Source organism: Geotrypetes seraphini, chromosome 8, assembly GCF_902459505.1.
Source record: "Geotrypetes seraphini chromosome 8, aGeoSer1.1, whole genome shotgun sequence".
Classification (NCBI taxonomy): Eukaryota; Metazoa; Chordata; class Amphibia; order Gymnophiona; family Dermophiidae; genus Geotrypetes; species Geotrypetes seraphini.
Genome location: NC_047091.1, coordinates 63,591,502 through 63,610,069, shown reverse-complemented (window position 1 = coordinate 63,610,069; position 18,568 = coordinate 63,591,502). Strand labels below are relative to the sequence as shown.

Here is an 18,568-nt window from a genome sequence, read left to right as displayed (position 1 = left end):
ACCTTCAAGCTATATATGCCATCACATTTAATCATCATGTTACAAAGTGGTGCATAGCCGGAATATGTGCACACAGTATATGCTGGTATTCTGTTCATTACATGCATTTTTAATTCTGTAAAGAGGGTGCCAACCTTTAGGTTCTATTTCATAAATGCCTAACTTAATATCTAAAAATCTAAGCAAATAAACTTTAGGCCTTAATTTAAGACCTTAACATTTAAGCACACAAACTTACCTTAGCTGCTTGAATTTCAAAGCTCAGGTTTTTTCCCAGCATTAGCCTCTAGGTCAGTGGTCTCAACCTCTTGGCCCAGGGGCCACATGTGGCCCACAAGGTACTATTTTGAGGCCCTCGGTATTAAAATGGACGATTCTTTTTGGAAAACTTGTGCCTTAAGTGTCCGGCGGTTGCCCGCCTCACTGCTGTAACCTCACGCAAGCGCTTTCCTGCATCTGTACGCGATTGTCCTCGCCACTCCACCTCACAATCATGTACAGACGCAGGAAAGCGCTTGCGTGAGGTTACAGCAGTGAGGTGGGCAATGTTTCAGAACGAAAGGTAACCATTAGAGGCAGTGCAGCTTGTACACGTGTCCGGTGCTAGAGGATGTGAGAGCTGAAGGTGGTTGCGGACGTGACCACTGAACACTTAAGGCACAAGTTTTCCATAAAGATTCATTCTTTATAATTCCGAGGGCCTCAAAATAGTTAGTCCAAAATCTTATCTCTTGCACTTGATACTTTGATAGCTTTTTACTTTCTGCATGTTGCACTGCTTTCAGCTGTATATAGCTGAAATTATCAAGTAATCCACATTTTGGATTTGTAGGTACTTACCTTATGCAAAGTTGTCATTTCTTTAATAAGACATTAACTATTTTTTCTGTGGCCCTCCAAGTACCTACAAATCCAAAATGTGGCCCTGCAAAGGGTTCGAGTTTGAGACCACTGCTTTAGGTGAAGCCTGAGGAAATTATCTGGTAAAAATTCAAAGTAATGGATTGTCCAGTCAAATAAAACCACATCTCCATTATCAAGGCTGCATATTATCTTTTAGGCCCAAATGGATCATGCCTTATCTTAAAGGAATGTAAACTTAGGCACTGTGTTCAAATCAATTTGGATGAAGAGAAGCTAATATAAATATAATTCAACAGAGAGAAATTATCTCGCTGCGTTAACTGTCTTCATTCAGTTGTATACTCATTAATTATTCACGGTTCCTCAGCGGGCCACCACATACTCGATTACTCTCATAGTGTGTGGCTTTATGCTCCCACTCCTCATTGGAACCACTATATATTTTTTTAGTATTATACTTATTTGCAATTTTGTGTAAATATATATTCAATACTAAGATACTTAGCTTTAAGCTGTTAGCTTATTAGCAAGACGCTGTGCAGGGGAGTTTATACGAAAACACCGACATGTTTCGCCCGTATGTATTAGTGGGCTTTCTCAAGGCTCCAACTCCCGTTCATAAACATTCAGCCACCAAAGCGCCAAAGCGAAATGGCCACACACTATGAGAGTAATCGAGTATGTGGTGGCCCGCTGAGGAACCGTGAATAATTAATGAGTATACAACTGAATGAAGACAGTTAACGCAGCGAGATAATTTCTCTCTGTTGAATTATATTTATCTTAAAGGAAAGCACACTGGTTGGGGTGGGGAGGTGGGAGGAGGGGGCGGAGGTGGTGGATGGCTCATCTTATCCCACCTGCAGAGGAGCCAGTAATGTCACAAAATCATTGAAGTGCCTCTGCATATACACTACATAGGCTGGTAGGCCTCTTCTCTCTCCCCCCCCCCACCATCTCAAGGGTAATGTCTCCAAATGGTTTCATTTTATACATAACTAACAGTTCTGACTTCACTTTTAAGGTTACCAGATTTCCCAAAGGACAGTGTTCCTCATCACCCCCAGCCCCACCCCCACATGAACCTCGTGTCTCCTTCCCCAAGCTCAGGGCCGTGTCTGTGAGGATCTTCGCACAAGTGTGGATTTTGAAGCAATGACATACAACGTGCATGTGTGTGATGTCATTACATCGATATCCATGCATGCGCAGAGGCCCTCCAGACACAGCCCTGAACTCAGGGCCTTCCAAAACCTGGACAAACTGCCGGATTTTGGAAATTGCTCTGGGCACCCAGACAATCCTCAAAAAAGAGGACATGTCCAGGTTTTCCCGGACATCTGGTAACTCTTACTTCACTCCTAATGCAAGGTACATAGAGTATGATCTAAGTCTCACCTGTATGTGTCCGCACATGCCTCTTCAGGTCAAATGTATCATTGAAGCCCTTGCCACAGTAGGTGCAGAGGTGGCGTTTGACTTCATTGTGACACTTCATGTGACGGGTCAGCATGCGTTGATAGGCAAAGCTTTTCTGACAGATGTGACAGCTGAAGGTGTCCCGAGTTGAATCCCCTCCTGTCACCTGCCACAAAATCACGGGCAACAGATGTGAGTAGAAAACATCCCCCTGGTGCTTCCTGGTAAAAGTTGTCCAACAGTCTCACAATTCCTCCCTCCACCAATATTTTACCTTTATTTTGGGGTGCAGGAAACTCTGTCCTTGATTTTCTATATCCAACACCTGTCCTGCATTGCCCTTGCCAGGTAACTGCATCCCCCGGGAGCTGGGGCTAGTAGCACCATGCCGGGATAAATCTATGGCACCATAGCAGGGTGGAGGCTGTGAAAACGAGCAAACCGTTTCATCCCAATGGGCAGCCAGGCCCAGAGTCACTGCAAGAGGTAAGTATTACAAGTGTTATTGTATGTGCTGTTCTACAGCCAAGAAACATAGCAAAAGAGGGAGGGAAAGGGACAGCATAGGCAGAAAATGTATAAGAAAAACAACTTATGCAATCAAAGGATTTTATCTTGTTTGTGTTTCTGCAAAGTTGTAAAATCCAAGGTATGTGTCACTTGTGTGGCTTTCTTTAAACTCTTCAGAAGGATCATTGCTTCATTAGAAGCCTAGCACACACCCTGCCGGGAGCACAGGAGAGGTAGAAGACGGAAGGGTGGGATCCCATTTAACAGAGAGCAGCCCCAGAAAATATTTTTCTTTCCAAATAAGCCTACCACTTCCGACAGCTTGGAGCAAAGATCAGCAATGCCTGCCCACTCTCTCAATTATGATCTGAAGGTGCTATAAGCAATTTTGAGGATTATAAAGGCAGTCCTCATTGAGCCACTCCCTGAAGTTATGGATCTGACTATGAGGATGTGTGGCAGTGCTGTTTGTCATCAAGAACTGTTACCCAGCAGCTCGATCTCAGAAATAAAGCAGTATGGGAAAGGAAGGAGTAAGCTCATCCTTTGGGTCAGTACTGAACCAATGCCCCCCCAATGATATTAAAAGGGTTCTCTCCTCTGAGCCAGTATTGATTCAGTAGCTCACCGCTACATCAGGCATGGCCTCAGAGGTGTATCTAGGTGGAGCGCAGGGAGAGCAGTTGTTCCTCTAAACAGATTTTTCAAAGAAAATGGTATCTTATGTACCTGAAGTACCTTATACTACTAATTTCGCTTGCTGCTGCGCTGCACTCTTCTGAACTTGCAGGCTGCCAGCAGCGTCAGTAGGGTAAGCCCTACCTTCTGCTTAACCTGCAAGCCTTTTGTGTACAGCCAATTTCTGTTCCCACATAGGCAGACCACTGAACATTGAAGGCTTCCGGAGCAGGCCCAAAGCAGCATTTACCTTGCTGATGCTGCTGGCAGCCTGCGAGTTCGGAAGAGTGCTGCATGAAGGGGATAGAGTGCTGTGTGAGGGGGTTAGAGAACGCGATATCAGCGACTCTGCAGAGGTTGGGAGAGATGCCAAACCAAAGGGAAAGTGAGAGCAAGGGTGAGAAGTTAGTAAAGAGAGAGAGGGAGAGAAACTGGACCCATGGGTGGGGGGAGAGATACAGAATGCAAGGGGGAAGGGTGTGAGAGAGAGATGCAGTACCATAGAGTTGGGAGAGAAGACGCAGAGATTCTGACTCTGGGGTGGGAATGCAGGAGAAAGGGTAAAGAAGGGAGAATAACATGGGGACACAGAGGGCAGATACTGAACATGTGGAAATAGGGACAGAGACACAGAAGGAGGTGATGGAGATAGTGAGACAGAGGAAATGACTGTGGACATGAAGAGAGAAAAAAGTCAAATAGAAGCTAGTGGAAAGCAAAAGATAGATGGGACTAATGGGAGAGGGAGGAGGACAGAGTGAGTGAGTGAAGGAGCAGAAGGTTGATGGAACTAGGGGATGTGAGTGGTGAGGAGGGGAATGGAGCAGAATGTTTATGGGGCGTGTGTGGGTGGGAGAAGGATCAGAAGATGGATGGAGCTAGGAGGTGGAGCTGACCCGGAGAAAGAGCAGAAACTGGATGGAATTAGATGTGAGGGAGGAGAAAAAAAAAATAGAGCAGAAGATTACTGAGGGGGAGATTCAGAAAATGTATATGACTAGGGTATGGGGTAGGGTGGATGTAAAGGGAAATAGAGCAGAAGATGACGGCTTTGTGATTGAACGAGTTATGGATAGGAAGATGGAGTGGGAATTTTGAAGGTATATTTGGCAGTTTTAGGTATGAGTGGGGATATATTGATGGATTGGGAAAAAGGGGATAGGACTTGATATACTATACTGCCTTTCTGTGGTTAAAATCAAGGTGGTTTACATATTATATACAAATATTTACAGTATTTTGTACCTGGGACAATAGAGGGTTAAGTTTCTTCTCCAGTTCCCCCTCTTCCCTCTGCTGGTATGATTCCCTTACTCCCCTTCTGCTGATATTAACCTTCCCCAATCTCTCCCCATGCCACTGAATCCCTTTACATCATATTACTCGTTATTTAAACCCATTGCATCCACCTCCCTCTTATCCACTACCCTCTTATCCATTTTAAAGATCCAACACTTTCTCCCTCTCATACAGTCATCAACACCTCACCTATGCTGCAGAAGCAAGTCCCACCCGCACCTTCCTCCTCCTTCTCTTGCTCTCTGCTGGGGACATCAACCCCAATCCTGGTCCTCCAACCAATTCCCACCCTACTCCTATGGTCCACTTTACTCTTGCGGGCCAACCCGCAATATCACCAACCTTATTTCTATTCCTCTCCTAACCTCCTCCTTCCTGCCATTCTCTTGTGTCCTATGGAATGCCTGCTCTGTTCCTAACAAGCTTCCCTACATCCATAACCTCTTCATCTTGCGATCGTCCCACCTACTCACACTAACAGAGATCTGGACCTGCCCTGATGACTCTACCTCAGCTGCTGCCCTGTGTCATGGAGGCTACATTTTCTCCCACATGCCTTGCCCAGTTGGTCCAGGAGGAGGTGTTGGGCTGCTACTCTCACCCTCTTGCATATTTCAACCCCCTTCTCCTATCACATTCAATCTCAATCTCCCACCACAATCCCAATGCTTTCCCTCCTTTGAAGTCCATTCCATATTTGCTCCCCTACCTCTCTGAGTAGCAATCATCTACCGACCCCCTGCTACATCCCACTCTTCCTTCCTCACTGACTTGGACTCCTGGCTCTCCTTTTTCATTGAGCCCTCATCCCCTTCCCTCATCCTCGGCGAATTCAACATCCATGTTGATGACCCCCTTGGACTCTTTCGCTTCCAGATTCCTTGACCTAACATCTTCATTCAATCTCCAGCTGTGCTCCATCAGCCCTACACACCAGAAAGGACGCTGCTTGGACCTAATCCTTTCTTCCAACTGCTTGCCCTCCAAATTCTGCAATACCTCTCTGACCATCATCTGTTAACATTCACAATTCATCACTCCACCCCCCCCAGACCTGACCAATTGCCACCAATACATTCAGGAACTTTCAGTCTATCGATCCTAGAGCCCTCTCCCAGGGGCATTGCAAGGGGAGGGGGTGGAGGGGCAGACCACCTCGGGTGCTGTCTCTGTGGGGTCAGTGGCACCTCTCTGCCTCCCCCCCTGCCACACACAAATCCTCCCTTCCCTACCCTTCACCAGCGCAACTACTTTAGCGTGTTGCTCACAGAGGCCTGGCTCCCTCTAAAATCACTTCCTGGTCACAGGACCAGGACGTGACATAAAAGGAAAAGCCAGCACGAGCAGCAGGCGGAGGAGCAGCTCACACTGGCAAAGATTTAGAGGTATGGGGTGGGAAGGGACGGCATGAGTGTGGCGTGGAGCCTGGAAGGAGTGGGGGCAGAGAGGAGGGCGTGGAGCGGCACAGAAGGAGCAGAGGGGGACAGAGAGAAGACCGCGTGTGGGCACCACTGCCCTGGGCACATCACACCCTCAGTACGCCACTGCCCTCTCCACTGCTGTCTCATCCCTTCCTCTCTGAGCACACTACCAAAACCCTTATCCATGCCCTCATCACCTCGTGCTTAGATTACTGCAACTCGCTACTCTCAGGAGGTCTTCCGCTTTGCCATCTTTCTCCCCTTCAATCTGTCCAGAATTCAGCTGCACAACTCATATTACGTGACAGCCTCTATACTCACGCTACCCCTCTCCAAAAGTCACTTCATTGGTTTCCCATCCATTTCCGAATACAATTCAAACTCCTCTTACTAACCTACAAATGTATTCACTCGGCTGCCCCTCACTATCTCTCTTACTTATCTCCCCCTTTGTTGTCCCCAATGAGCTTCGCACAGCTGATAAGTCCCTCTTGTCTATGCCCTTCTCCTCCTCTGCCACCTCCAGACACCATCCTTTCTATCTTGTTGTGCCATATGACTGGAACAAACTGCCCGAATCCCTGGCAGTGTTCAAGTCCAAGTTAAAAGCCCACCTCTTCGAGAGTGCTTTCAACTCCTAATTCCTCTCACCTTGGGTTCTGTATCCCCAACCCTATATGTCATGTCTGTCTTTCCATTTTAGATTGTAAGCTCTTCTGAGCAGGGACAGTCTACTAAATGTCAAAATGTACAACACTGCATATGCCTTTTAGAACTATTGAAGTGATAAATTGAATTGTATTTATTTATTATTCACTTTATACAAAGCGAAGCACAAGTGAACACACATAATAAATACACCATCATACATAAAATCATACATAAAACAATCCGAAACAAGACAATATAACATAACCAATACTGACCACAATCAATCTCCCTGCCCCTAATCTGTCACTCCTCTGTCAGCCATACTTCATTTCACAAAAAAGGTGACATTTTAACAGTTTTAAAAGTTTCATCAAATCCCCTTGTTGGTGTGGAAGCTTGTTCCATGCCTTAGGACCAATGCAGGAAAACGCTCCTGCCCTCATCATTTGCAATCTAATCTCCTTTCAAGGCAGGACAGTTAGGTCCTTATGTCCCAAGGAACGCAACTGAGGAAGTGCAGTATAATGTGAAAGACAATCAATTAGGTATTTGGGGGCCAACCCATGCAGGCCTAAATAGACTCTAAAATCCATCTTAAGCCAATACAGCCTAATATAGTAGCCAGATACATGTTCACCTCTTATTAGTCTAAACAATAACCTAATGATAGAATTTTGTAATACCTGTAAAACATGCAATACAGTAGCAGGTATGCCCAACAAAACGATGTTGCAATAATCAAGACTGGACATTACAACCATCTGAAAAGCCTGTTTATAATCACTCCAAGAGAGATAGGAATACAAATTGCGTAACACCCATAGTTTATAATACGTCTTAACGACTGTGGATACATGCTGCTTAAAGGAGAGCTGCAAGTCTATAATAACTCCCAAGTACCGTATATCTGAAGCAACTTCTACTTCCAAATCTAGCAACTTAACCGACATTACTAGGACCTGTCTGATGACCTTTGGCAAAAACATCACAAATAGTAGTAAGTGACTTGTCCAGAGTCACAAGCAGTTGCAGTGGGAATTGAACCCAGTTCCCCAGGGTCTCAGGCTGCTGCACTAACTACTAAGGATATGAGAAGAGGGCAAAGGAATAACAGGGATAAGGGAATAGGGCAAGATAGGGGGATAACAATGGGACTCGAGAGAGGATGATAGACACTGAAAAGAAATGGGGGTAGAGGGGATGGGAGGAAAGGAATGGTCTCTGAAGGGGTTGAGTGAGATCGAGAATGAGGTTAAAAAGATGGTGAATGAAAGAGAGGCAATAGGACATGGGGTATAGATAAGAGGTATAGGAATGGCCTTGGAGATAAGTGAAGGAAGGAGAGACATGGATGGAGCTGGGACTAATAAGGTAATAAGATGCGGTGTAGGGTAAATGGAATTATTTTTATATGTATTCATAGGCAGCGGAACGCTTTTTTGTTTGGGGGAACCCACAAGCTCCGCCCCCAGACCCCTCCCAATCTCTGCCCCAGACCCTACCCCCATAATAGTACTAACTGTAATACCATTTTTTCCATTCATTTTTCATATATACACACAATATCTTATTAACAATACATAATGGTTAACCACAAAATTAAACTACACAAAGCACACTCTACGTATGCTTCTCAACATTCATTCCTACCAGAACACAGATAACCCCTATGCAAATACGGGACCACAAACTAAAGTACTAATATATATATATAAACGAAACCCTAAGATTCAAGACTCTGCATGCAGTACAACCCCAGAGAAATAGAAATAAATGCATTTCTTCCATAACAGTGCAAAATATAGACAGCAGATGTAAATTCCCAAAATTGGCACAATTAATTCACTAAACTGAAAACTTGATGAACTTGCTGCACTTCTTTGAGGGAGTAAACAGGCAGATAGACAAGGGTGACCCGGTCGACATTGTATATCTGGATTTTCAGAAGGCATTCGACTAGGTACCACATGAATGACTACTTTGAAAAATTGTGAACCATGGAATCAAGGGTGAAATACTCACGTGGATTAAAAACTGGTTGGCAGATAGGAAACAGAGAGTGGGGGTAAATGGACAATACTCGAACTGGAAAAGTGTCACGAGTGGAGTGCCGCAGGGTTCAGTGCTTGGACCCGTGCTCTTCAACATATTTATAAGCAACCTGGAAATTGGTACAACGAGTGAGGTGATTAAATTTGCAGATGATACGAAGTTATTCAGAGTAGTGAAGTCATAGAAGGTTTGCGAAGACCTGCAACGTGACATAAACATGCTCGAGAAATGGGCTGCAACATGGCAAATGAGGCTTAACGTGGATAGTTTCAAGTTTATTTAAAATTTGTTTAATCGCCCTATCATATATTTAGGGTGATGTACAATTCTAAAAATATTTTATGAGTACACAGGAGAACAAAAAGTTAATATAACAAATACATGACTTTCAAAACAGACAAGACCAGTAGGGTAAATAGGATAGAAATACAATAATTGGAGGCAGATGAGACAATCAAGGAAAATTACAAGAGGAGGGATTTTGTGTTTGTTTTTTAAGAAAAGGGTGGATTTTGCTTTGGTTTTAGTGTTTTTACGATGTCTAGCAGTCAAATGCATCTTTTACCAGCGTTTCTTTCCTCCCTTAAGTAGATTGGCAAGGAATTCCACAATTTGGGGGCCACGACAGAAAAAATGTATTGTCTTCGTGTATTAATGGTTTTAAGTGATGGAACACTTAGCAAATGTTGGAAGCGTAGTGAATTAGAATCCTGTTGATAAAAGCTGGAGACTTGTGGAGCTGGGCCTTAAACGATAACAGACATATTTTGTAAATTATTCTAATACTGGGAGCCAATGAGATTTTTTAAGAAGTGGCAAGACATGGTCGAACTTTTTTTACATTCATGATAATTTTAATAGAGGTGTTTTGAATTAGCTCTAAACGCCTGATCTCTTTTTGCGTAATACCCTTGAATAAGGTGTTACAGTAATCAATTTTAGAAATGATCAGTGAATGGATTAATATGTTTAAGGATTTTGGTTCTAACCATTTAGAAATTGAACGAATTTGCCTTAACCTGAAAAATGTTGATTTGACTATACTGCTAATATGATCGTCATAGGACAGTTTCTAATCGAATATGACCCCTAGAATTTTGATGGTAGTGACTGCCTGATGAGTAGTGCCAGTAAGTGTAATGGGATGGTTGAATTTTAGGTCTTCTTTCCATGGAAAGAGCATTACATTTGATTTGGAAATGTTATGAGCAAGTCTATTAGTAGCGAGCCATTGATGTATTTGCTCAAGTTTCTTGGTAAATGATATTGATTCTGAAGGATTCTCGGTATCTATTGGATATAAAAGTTGAATATCGTCTGCGTAAGCAAACGCATTGAATCCAATAGATTGACAAAGAGTCATTAGAAGTGTGAGGAAAATATTAAACAGAAGTGAAGAAAGAATAGACCCTTGAGGAATTCCATAGCTTGAAGAAATTTTATTTGAAATTGTGTTGTTAAATGAGACAGTGGTAGAACGGTTTTCAAAATAGGAGCGAAACCATGCAAGAACCTGGTCAGTGATACCAATAGCTTCTAGGAGTTCATGATCCACGGTATCGAACGCATAAGAAAGATTGAGGGAAATTAGAAGTACAGACTTATGATGATCTAGAACAGGGGTGCCCAACACGTCGATCGCGATCGACAGGTCGTTCGCTCAGGCGACCCCAGTCAATCGCAGAGCGGGTTCCCTTCTTCCCTTCTTTTTTTTCCCATCCTGATTGGCCTGCCTCTTGAAGAACGCCGGCCAATCAGAGTGCTGGAAGGGCGGGGTGAAGGGTCGGTGGGGGATGGAGCTCAGCGCACCACAAGAAATAGAAGCGCCTGTAATGATTGAGGTAAGAGCTGAGGCCTAGTGCTGCCCGATATACAATTTTAAAACCCCCAAAATCGGCCTCCCAATCAGTGGCGTACCGGGGGAGGGACGGTCCGCCCCCGCCCCGGGTGCACGGCTTGGAGGGATGCACAGCCGTCCGGTCCTCCTGCCCTTCCTTTCCCCCGGTCCACGCTCGGGGCTCGCACCTGCCTGGTCCTGTACTGCCGCCCAAATGGTGCTGTTGGTTATCGCCAGACTCGCGGGAGTTGACGGCACCATTCGAGCGTCGGTGCGGGACCAGGCAGGCGCGAGCCCCGAGCGCGGACCGGGGGAAAGGAAGGGCAGGATGACCCGGACCTGGCCGGCTGTGCACCCCTTCTAAATCCATTGTACTTGTCTTTTATTCAATTCCACTAATGAGCATTGTGACACATGGGGCAGTTCTTGGAGGTATGTCTCTTCTGCATTTCTTTGTTTTCCTGTGCCTAAGTATTCTATTAATTTAACTTCCTTGTTCCTGTGGGGATCTCCAAAGGGAACGAATGGGAGACAGCCGGTGGCAGGTGGTACTTTAGCAATTCTTGAAGGTTGCCATAGGCCTCAGGTCTTCCCTTTGCCTGGTCCTGCCCCTCCTCTGGGTCAGAGACAGGATTGGGACAGAGGGAAGACAGCTCCTGAGGCCTATGGCAACCTGCAAGGATCGCTAAAGTACCAGCGATCCTCTCTGCAGACTGCTCTCTGCTGGAATTAGATAAATAGATGTGGGGAGGGCAGGCCTTTGGGAGGGGGGGTGCAGGCCTTCAGGGGGGAGTCAACCTTTGGGGGGGAATGTGCAGACCTTCAAGGGGGGGGTCAGGCCTTCGGGGGAGGGGGGTGTAAAGTGAAACACATGTACATTTCTTTTTCTGGGGGCCCTGGTGTAGAAGTACATGGAGGGAGGGAGAGAAGGGGTACAAAGAGACGTACATATGCCGGACTTTGGGGAAAAGAAATAATGGGTCTTAAAAATAGAGGAGAGGGAGAGAGATGGTGGACAATGGGATTTAGGGAGGGAAGGAACAGACAGGGAAGAAGTTGGAAACAAGGGATGGTATGGAGGGAGGAATAGAGATACTGGATAGGAAGGTAATTGGGAAGAGAAAGGGAGAGATGGTGGACCCTGGGGGGTGGGGAAGGAGGGAGAGATGAAGGATGAAAGGGTAGTTGAGAACAGGTGGATCTGTGGATGGTGATGAAAAAAAGGAAAGATGCCAGACTTGGGGGGAGGGAAGGGAAACAGAAGGGTTGGACAGAGATGGAAGATGGATGGTTAGCATGGTGAAAGAAGAAAACAACAAATGGGCAGGAGACCCTGGCAAGTGAGTTATCAGAAGACAACCAGAGCCTGAGACCAACAAGATTTGAATAATGTCCAGACAACAAAGGTAGTAAAAATGATTTTATTTTCAATTTAGTGATCAAAATGTGGCCATTTTGAGAATTTAAATCTGCAGTCTATATTTTGCACTATGGCCCCCTTTTACTAAACCACAATAGCGTTTTTTAGCGCAGGGAGCCTATGAGCATTGAGAGCAGCGCAGGGCATTCAGCGCAGCTCCCTGCACTAAAACCCGCTATTGTCTATTTCTGTATGGTTGTTACTGAAGTGACATTGCATAAAGTCATCTGCCTTGATCTCTTTGAAAAACCCCCCAGAATATAAATGATAATTAACATTTTCTCTGCGTACAGTGTGCTTTGTGTTTTTAAAAATTTTATTGTTGGTAGATCATTTTGACTTGGTCATTTTAAAAGTAGCTCGCAAGCCCAAAAAGTGTGGGCACCCCTGATCTAGATGGTAATGTATAACGGTAGACATGCCTATTAGTGAATGTTCTGTGGAGTGATATTTTCTAAAACCTATCTGGTTTGGATGAAGGATGTTTGTTTTCTCTAGGAATACTACCTTTTCTGTTAGCTTTGCTAAAAATGGAATATTAGCAATGGGTCTATTTGTTACTTCACTAGGACTAATTTTGAAATTTTTATTAATCAGCCAGAAAATTGCTTCTTTCCAAGGTGTAGGCAGGATACCTTGTTGTAAGGTGATGCATGTCGGTAACAAAAATCTTACACACGAATACAGGATGTCCGGTGCAGTACTCGGAGAGACCCCCCAGGGGTCAATGAAGCCAATGAAGCCATCCACGAAATGTGTGGCGGCGGCAAAAAGGGCGAAAAGAATGCTGGGAATGATTAAGAAAGGGAATCACAAACAGATCGGAGAAGGTTATCATGCCTCTTTACCGGGCCATGGTACGCCCTCACCTGGAATACTGCGTCCAGCACTGGTTGCTATAAGAACATAAGAAACGCCTTCACTGGATCAGACCAAGGTCCATCTAGTCCGGCAATCCGCACACGCGGAGGCCCATTTAGGTGCTCCTTTTTGGAGACTCGGATTTCCCGTATCCCTCAATATGATCTGCAAGAAGGTGTGCATCCAACTTGCGTTTGAAACCCAGCACAGTATTTTCTGCCACCACCTCCTCCGGGAGAGCATTCCAAGCGCCCACCACTCTTTGTGTGAAACAGAACTTCCTGACATTTGTCCTGAACCTGCTGCCATTCAGTTTTAGGCTATGACCTCTTGTCCGCGTCACATCTGAAAATGTCAGTAATGCTGTTTCCTGGTCAATTTGCTCAAATCCCTTTAGTCTCTATCAGATCCCCACGCAGTCTTCTCTTTTCGAGGGTGAACAGTCCCAATTTTCCGAGGCGTTCCTTGTAGCTTAAATTCTCCATGCCTTTGACTAGTTTCGTGGCTCGCCTCTGTACCCTCTACAACAGAATTTTATCCTTCTTAAGGTATGGAGACCAGTGTTGGATACAGTATTCTAAGTGTGGTCTGACCATTGTTCTGTAAAGTGGTATTATAACATCTTCCGACCTACTCGTGATCCCCTTCTTAATCATGCCTAACATCCTATTTGCTTTCTTTGCCGCCGCCGCACATTGAGCCGATGGCTTTAGGGTTCTGTCTATCAGCACCCCCAAATCCCTTTCTTGTTCGCATTTGGCTAATGTCACCCCCGACATCTTGTATTCATGTTCTTTGTTTTTCTTTCCCAAATGCATCACCTTGCATTTGTCTATGTTAAAATTCATCTGCCACTTTATCGCCCACGTTTCCAGCTGATTTAGATCTTTCTGAAGATCCTCACAGTCCCTTTGAGAGCCAACCGCCCGACATAGTTTTGTATCATCTGCAAACTTGATTATATTACAAGATGTTTCCTCTTCCAGGTCATTTATAAAAATATTGAACAAAATGGGACCAAGAACCGAGCCCTGGGGCACGCCGCTGGTCACCTTTTCCCATTCCGAGAATTTCCCATTTATGGTTACCCTCTGCGTTCTGTTCTCTAACCAATTTCCGATCCATCCGTGCACTTCTCCTCCTATTCCATGACTTAGTAGTTTACTCATAAGCCTTGCGTGCGGAACCTTATCAAACGCTTTTTGGAAGTCCAAGTAAATTATGTCCACTGGATACATGAAGGACACAGTACTACTCGAAAGGGTCCAGAGAAGAGCGACTAAAATGGTTAAGGGGCTGGAGAAGTTGCCATACAGTGAGAGATTGGAGAAACTGGGCCTCTTCTCCCTTGAAAAGAGGAGACTGAGAGGAGACATGATCTAAACATTCAAGATAATGAAGGGAATAGACTTAGTAGATAAAGACAGGTTGTGCACCCTCTCCAATGTAGAGAGAACGAGAGGGCACTCTCTAAAGTTAAAAGGGGATAGATTCCGTACAAGCATAAGGAAGTTCTTCTACACCCAGAGAGTGGTAGAAAACGCGAACGCTCTTCCGGAGGCTGTTATAGGGGAAAACACCCTCCAGGGATTCAAGACAAAGTTAGACAAGTTCCTGCTGAACCAAAATGTACGCAGGTAAGACTAGACTCAGTCTTTGACCTAAGGGTCACTGCGTTAGCAGACTGCTGGGCACGATGGATCACTGGTCTGACCCAGCAGCAGCAATTTCTATGTTCTTATACTATCTTTCCCAGTTCTGGCTGCACTTCCTTCTGTCTGTTCTCTTAACTGTATATCCAGGGCCACCTTATCCATTTGCTATTTTTCTCTCCTTCACTTTCTGCCATACATCCATCTTTCAAAATAGAACAAAACACAAAAGTCCCCCCTCTCATCGATACTGGGCAAGTTTCTCAAATAATATCATCATATAACATTTAAAGGCTTTTAAATATTTAAATGTGCTCATAACTCTTCAGCAAGGCGCCACAGCAGCGGTACAATGTCGCTGGAAAGGTGCTTGAATTTTAATCATAACACATTGCATGGAGCAAGGATTCTTGTTTCTACTGGAGTGGCAAATGTTATGGCTCTACAAAAGCTGTTTAACAGTAGACCATAAGAACATGAGCAATGCCTCCACTGGGTCAGACCCGTGGTCACGCTCACGCGGCGGACCAACAGGTCCAGGACCTGTGCAGTAGCCCTCTATCTATACCCCTCTATCCCTTTTTCCAGCAGGAAATTGTCCAATCCTTTCTTGAACTCCAGAAGGGAAAAAAGGCCTTTTGGGGGCTAGAAAGCGGCCTAGGAGGGAAGAGGATCTAGACCTCCATTTAAGTCTGTTGGATGTTGTAGATGACCTTCAGAAATAGACTGACTCCTCACCTTGCGTGTACAGTGAGATAGGATATAGGACTCAACTGCAGGTGAGCCCTAGGAGTAGAGTTTCAAGTTTATTATTTATTTGATATACTGCCTATCATTACGTCTAGGCGCTTTACAATAAATTTAATAAAAACATAACTGATGAAACAGGGAATTTAAAGATAACATTATTACTGGGACACACAGACAATTTTCCAGCTCTCGCTCTCATTCTAATAAATTCCACCCAACACCACCTACATTGGAGGGTGGGGCTTTTCCCCTCATCGCATAACATATAGGGCTATCAATTCAGGATCAACCACAGATTCTTCCAGGGGATTTTCTTCTTAAGAGCCAAGGACTCTCAAAGATGGACTGTATGATTAAGAAGTATTTAGAGGAAAATATCCATGACTGGGATAGGGCCATTCTCTGTGTGTTTACTTATAGAAAGGTAACTCGGGTGTCCCTGGGATTCTTCTCCTTTCAAACTGGTGTTCAGATGGTAGCCCTGGAATCTGTTGGAAGTAGTAAAGGAGACCTGGGTGAAGGAAGAAAGAGAGGTAATGTCAGTATCTTAACATGTACAAAAGATGAAGGAAAAATTAGTAAGAGATAGAGGAGAGATATGGTGGCTTTGGCCTAAGCCCCGGTAAATACTGGATTTTAAGGTAAAATATTAACAAATAATAATACAGTATTTTCCTCATTACACTATACAAAGGTGAAAATCACACGAGATGCTTTCACTACAGCTTCCGACAATGAACTGAACGATGTATGGGTGGCCCGAGCGCTGGGGAAATGTGTGCACAAACACACACGAACAATGTGCAGGGCGTTCAGATTCCAAAGCAGCGTTCAGATTTCGGGCAAAATTTGCTCAAATTTTTAGTTCGGATTCCAAGTTGTTCGAGTTTTGGGGCGTTCGGATTCCAAGGTATCACTGTATAGAGAGTACACCAGACAGATTACAATTATAATATCAAAAGAGCACTTATCAGACTTGGGGTTCAGGTCTTCCAATGTCAGCACATGAATGAATTACTGCAGGCAAACTTTTCACTGTTTAGAGCCCCGCCTACCTCCTGCAGAGAAGGTGAATTTTTTTCAATGAGTCAGCCAAGTTCCACTCCAGCCAGAACTGGGGTGGGTGGAGAGTGGAGCAGGGCAAGCACTCACAACACAATCAAATTCTGCTGGAATCTAATTTTCCCTCTTCAGCCATAAATCGCCAATAAAAGTATATCTAGCAAGTACCAGCCAGAAATCCACAATAAATGTATATATACCAAGTTCCTGCCAAATAAAACCAGAGATCTGTGAGTTGTGTTAGCAATGAAACCTATCTTCAGTGTAAATTTCTATTAAAACACCTTTCTATATACACGGTAATAGAGCCTGCCTACAGTCAAGATGTGTGGGGAGGAGGCTAGCAAATTTATATATTCCAAGTTCCTGCCCAACAAACCAGCTGCAAGGAAGGGGTGGGAAGGGTGGGAGATAAGAATATATCATTTGTACTATTGAGGATTATTAAGTGATATACTTATTGTTAATTGTTTTAACATATTGACACACTTATTGTAAGTTCGAAAATGAATAAAGATAAAAAAAAAAGATTTAATCTGCTACCTATCCAAGCTTTGGCAATGTAAAACGAACCTTAGAGAGCTTATCTAGAACCCAAGTTAGGGAAATTCTCTCAGTACCCTGATTATTCTATGTGCAAATTTTGAACAAAATCTGAAACATAATGATGGGGACCATTAGACCACTTGGCATGGAATGACCCTGCTCAGATAAAGATCCGGCTAGGATGCTAGGCAAATCTGATCCAGTCCTTGATTCTTAGTCAATTGGACTACTGCAATATAATTTACTTAGCAGATATTCAGAGAAATTTACAGAGCCTGCACATTGTCCAAAATGCAGCGATCAGACTAATTTATGAATTAAAGAAGTTTGACCATATTACATCTTTTTTTCGCAAGCTGCATTAGTTGCCAATGGAGGTCCAGATAAAGTTTAAGTTTGGTTGTATCTGCAATAAAGTTATGTTTGGATTGGCTCCTAAATATCTTACAGATTTATTTTCATTATCAATAGTAAACATATTAGGTGTTCACATATAAATTTCATTTTTCCATCTGTGAAAGGATATAAACTTAAAAAGAATCATCAATGTCTCTTAGCCTATCAAACAGCTTTAAGGGGCAAGGATCTTCTAGACATTCTGATCATGACTTCTGACACATACCATATTTTTTGCTCCATAAGACGCACCCCAGATTTAGAGAAGGAAAACAAGAAAAAAAAACCCATTCCGAACCAAATTGTATACTAATATATATCCAACACCTTTAAATTCTGTCCCAATCAATCATCACTTTTATATACCCCTGCACCTTTAAATTCCATCCCATCTGCTGCGGTCCCGCCCCTTCTCTGGCGTCAGAGGAGGGGCAGAACCGCAGCAGAGAGAAGACACTCCAAAGCCATATGGCAGCTTGCAAAGATCGCTAGCGCCAGCGATCTTATTGTAGGCTGCTGAAATTAGGAAAATTGATTCCGGGAGGGGCAGAACCGCAGCCAAAAGTTCTCAAACAGGAACAACTCAAGGAAAGATAGAGTAGTCTATGAGGATCACTTAAGAGTGTACTGAAGTGTCCTGGAGTAGTGGTCATCTGCAACTCCAGAATGAAGGAAGGATAGCCAAGTGCAGATGATGCAAGGCAGTTGGTGTGACAGGGTCCAATGGCTGCTGTGCTTACTATGTCCTCTCTGTGTACTAGTGATGGACCTGTTGCTTGTCCAAAGTGGGTGTCTGGTTTTGGCTCAGGTAAAAGTGGAGTTGAAGTTGTGCCTGTGTATCCAGTTGTACAAGCACCATATTGCTTTTCATTTCAGCATTCCTCTCTTCCTCACATCTGACAGTGCCCTCTTCTGGATCACGTGACAATGGTTGGGCGCCTTCCCACATCACAGGCAAGGAAGTGGTACAATGGGAATGGTTTGTGGGGAATAAAAATCTAAAAGGAGCAATATATGTTAGGCCCTGGATTGGTTAAACTAGAATTGTTTCTAAGGTGTTTAACTATGTATCTTTCAAATCCAGTTTCTAATTTGACTGAATGTTCATAATGTTTAGAAAATACTTTTTTTGTCTTTTTATGAGACCTCA

At 44.0% G+C, this 18,568-nt stretch overlaps 1 protein-coding gene across 4 annotated transcripts in view; it reads right to left on the bottom strand.

The window, feature by feature from the left end:
- The window catches only part of OVOL1 (ovo like transcriptional repressor 1), a 57,610-nt gene that overhangs the window by 19,853 nt on the left and 19,189 nt on the right, over positions 1–18,568 (bottom strand). For 2 of the 4 annotated variants that reach the window (XM_033954199.1, XM_033954196.1), the window contains exons 2-3: positions 2,558–2,760; positions 2,263–2,449 (exon numbers count right to left, since the gene is read on the bottom strand). In XM_033954199.1, the coding sequence (XP_033810090.1) occupies positions 2,263–2,449; positions 2,558–2,641 (271 nt within the window). In that variant the 5' untranslated portion in view covers positions 2,642–2,760. Of the gene's footprint in view, positions 1–2,262; positions 2,450–2,557; positions 2,761–15,642; positions 15,797–15,828; positions 15,926–18,568 lie in introns of those variants that run through there. The other 2 variants (XM_033954198.1, XM_033954197.1) reach the window with 2 other exon arrangements.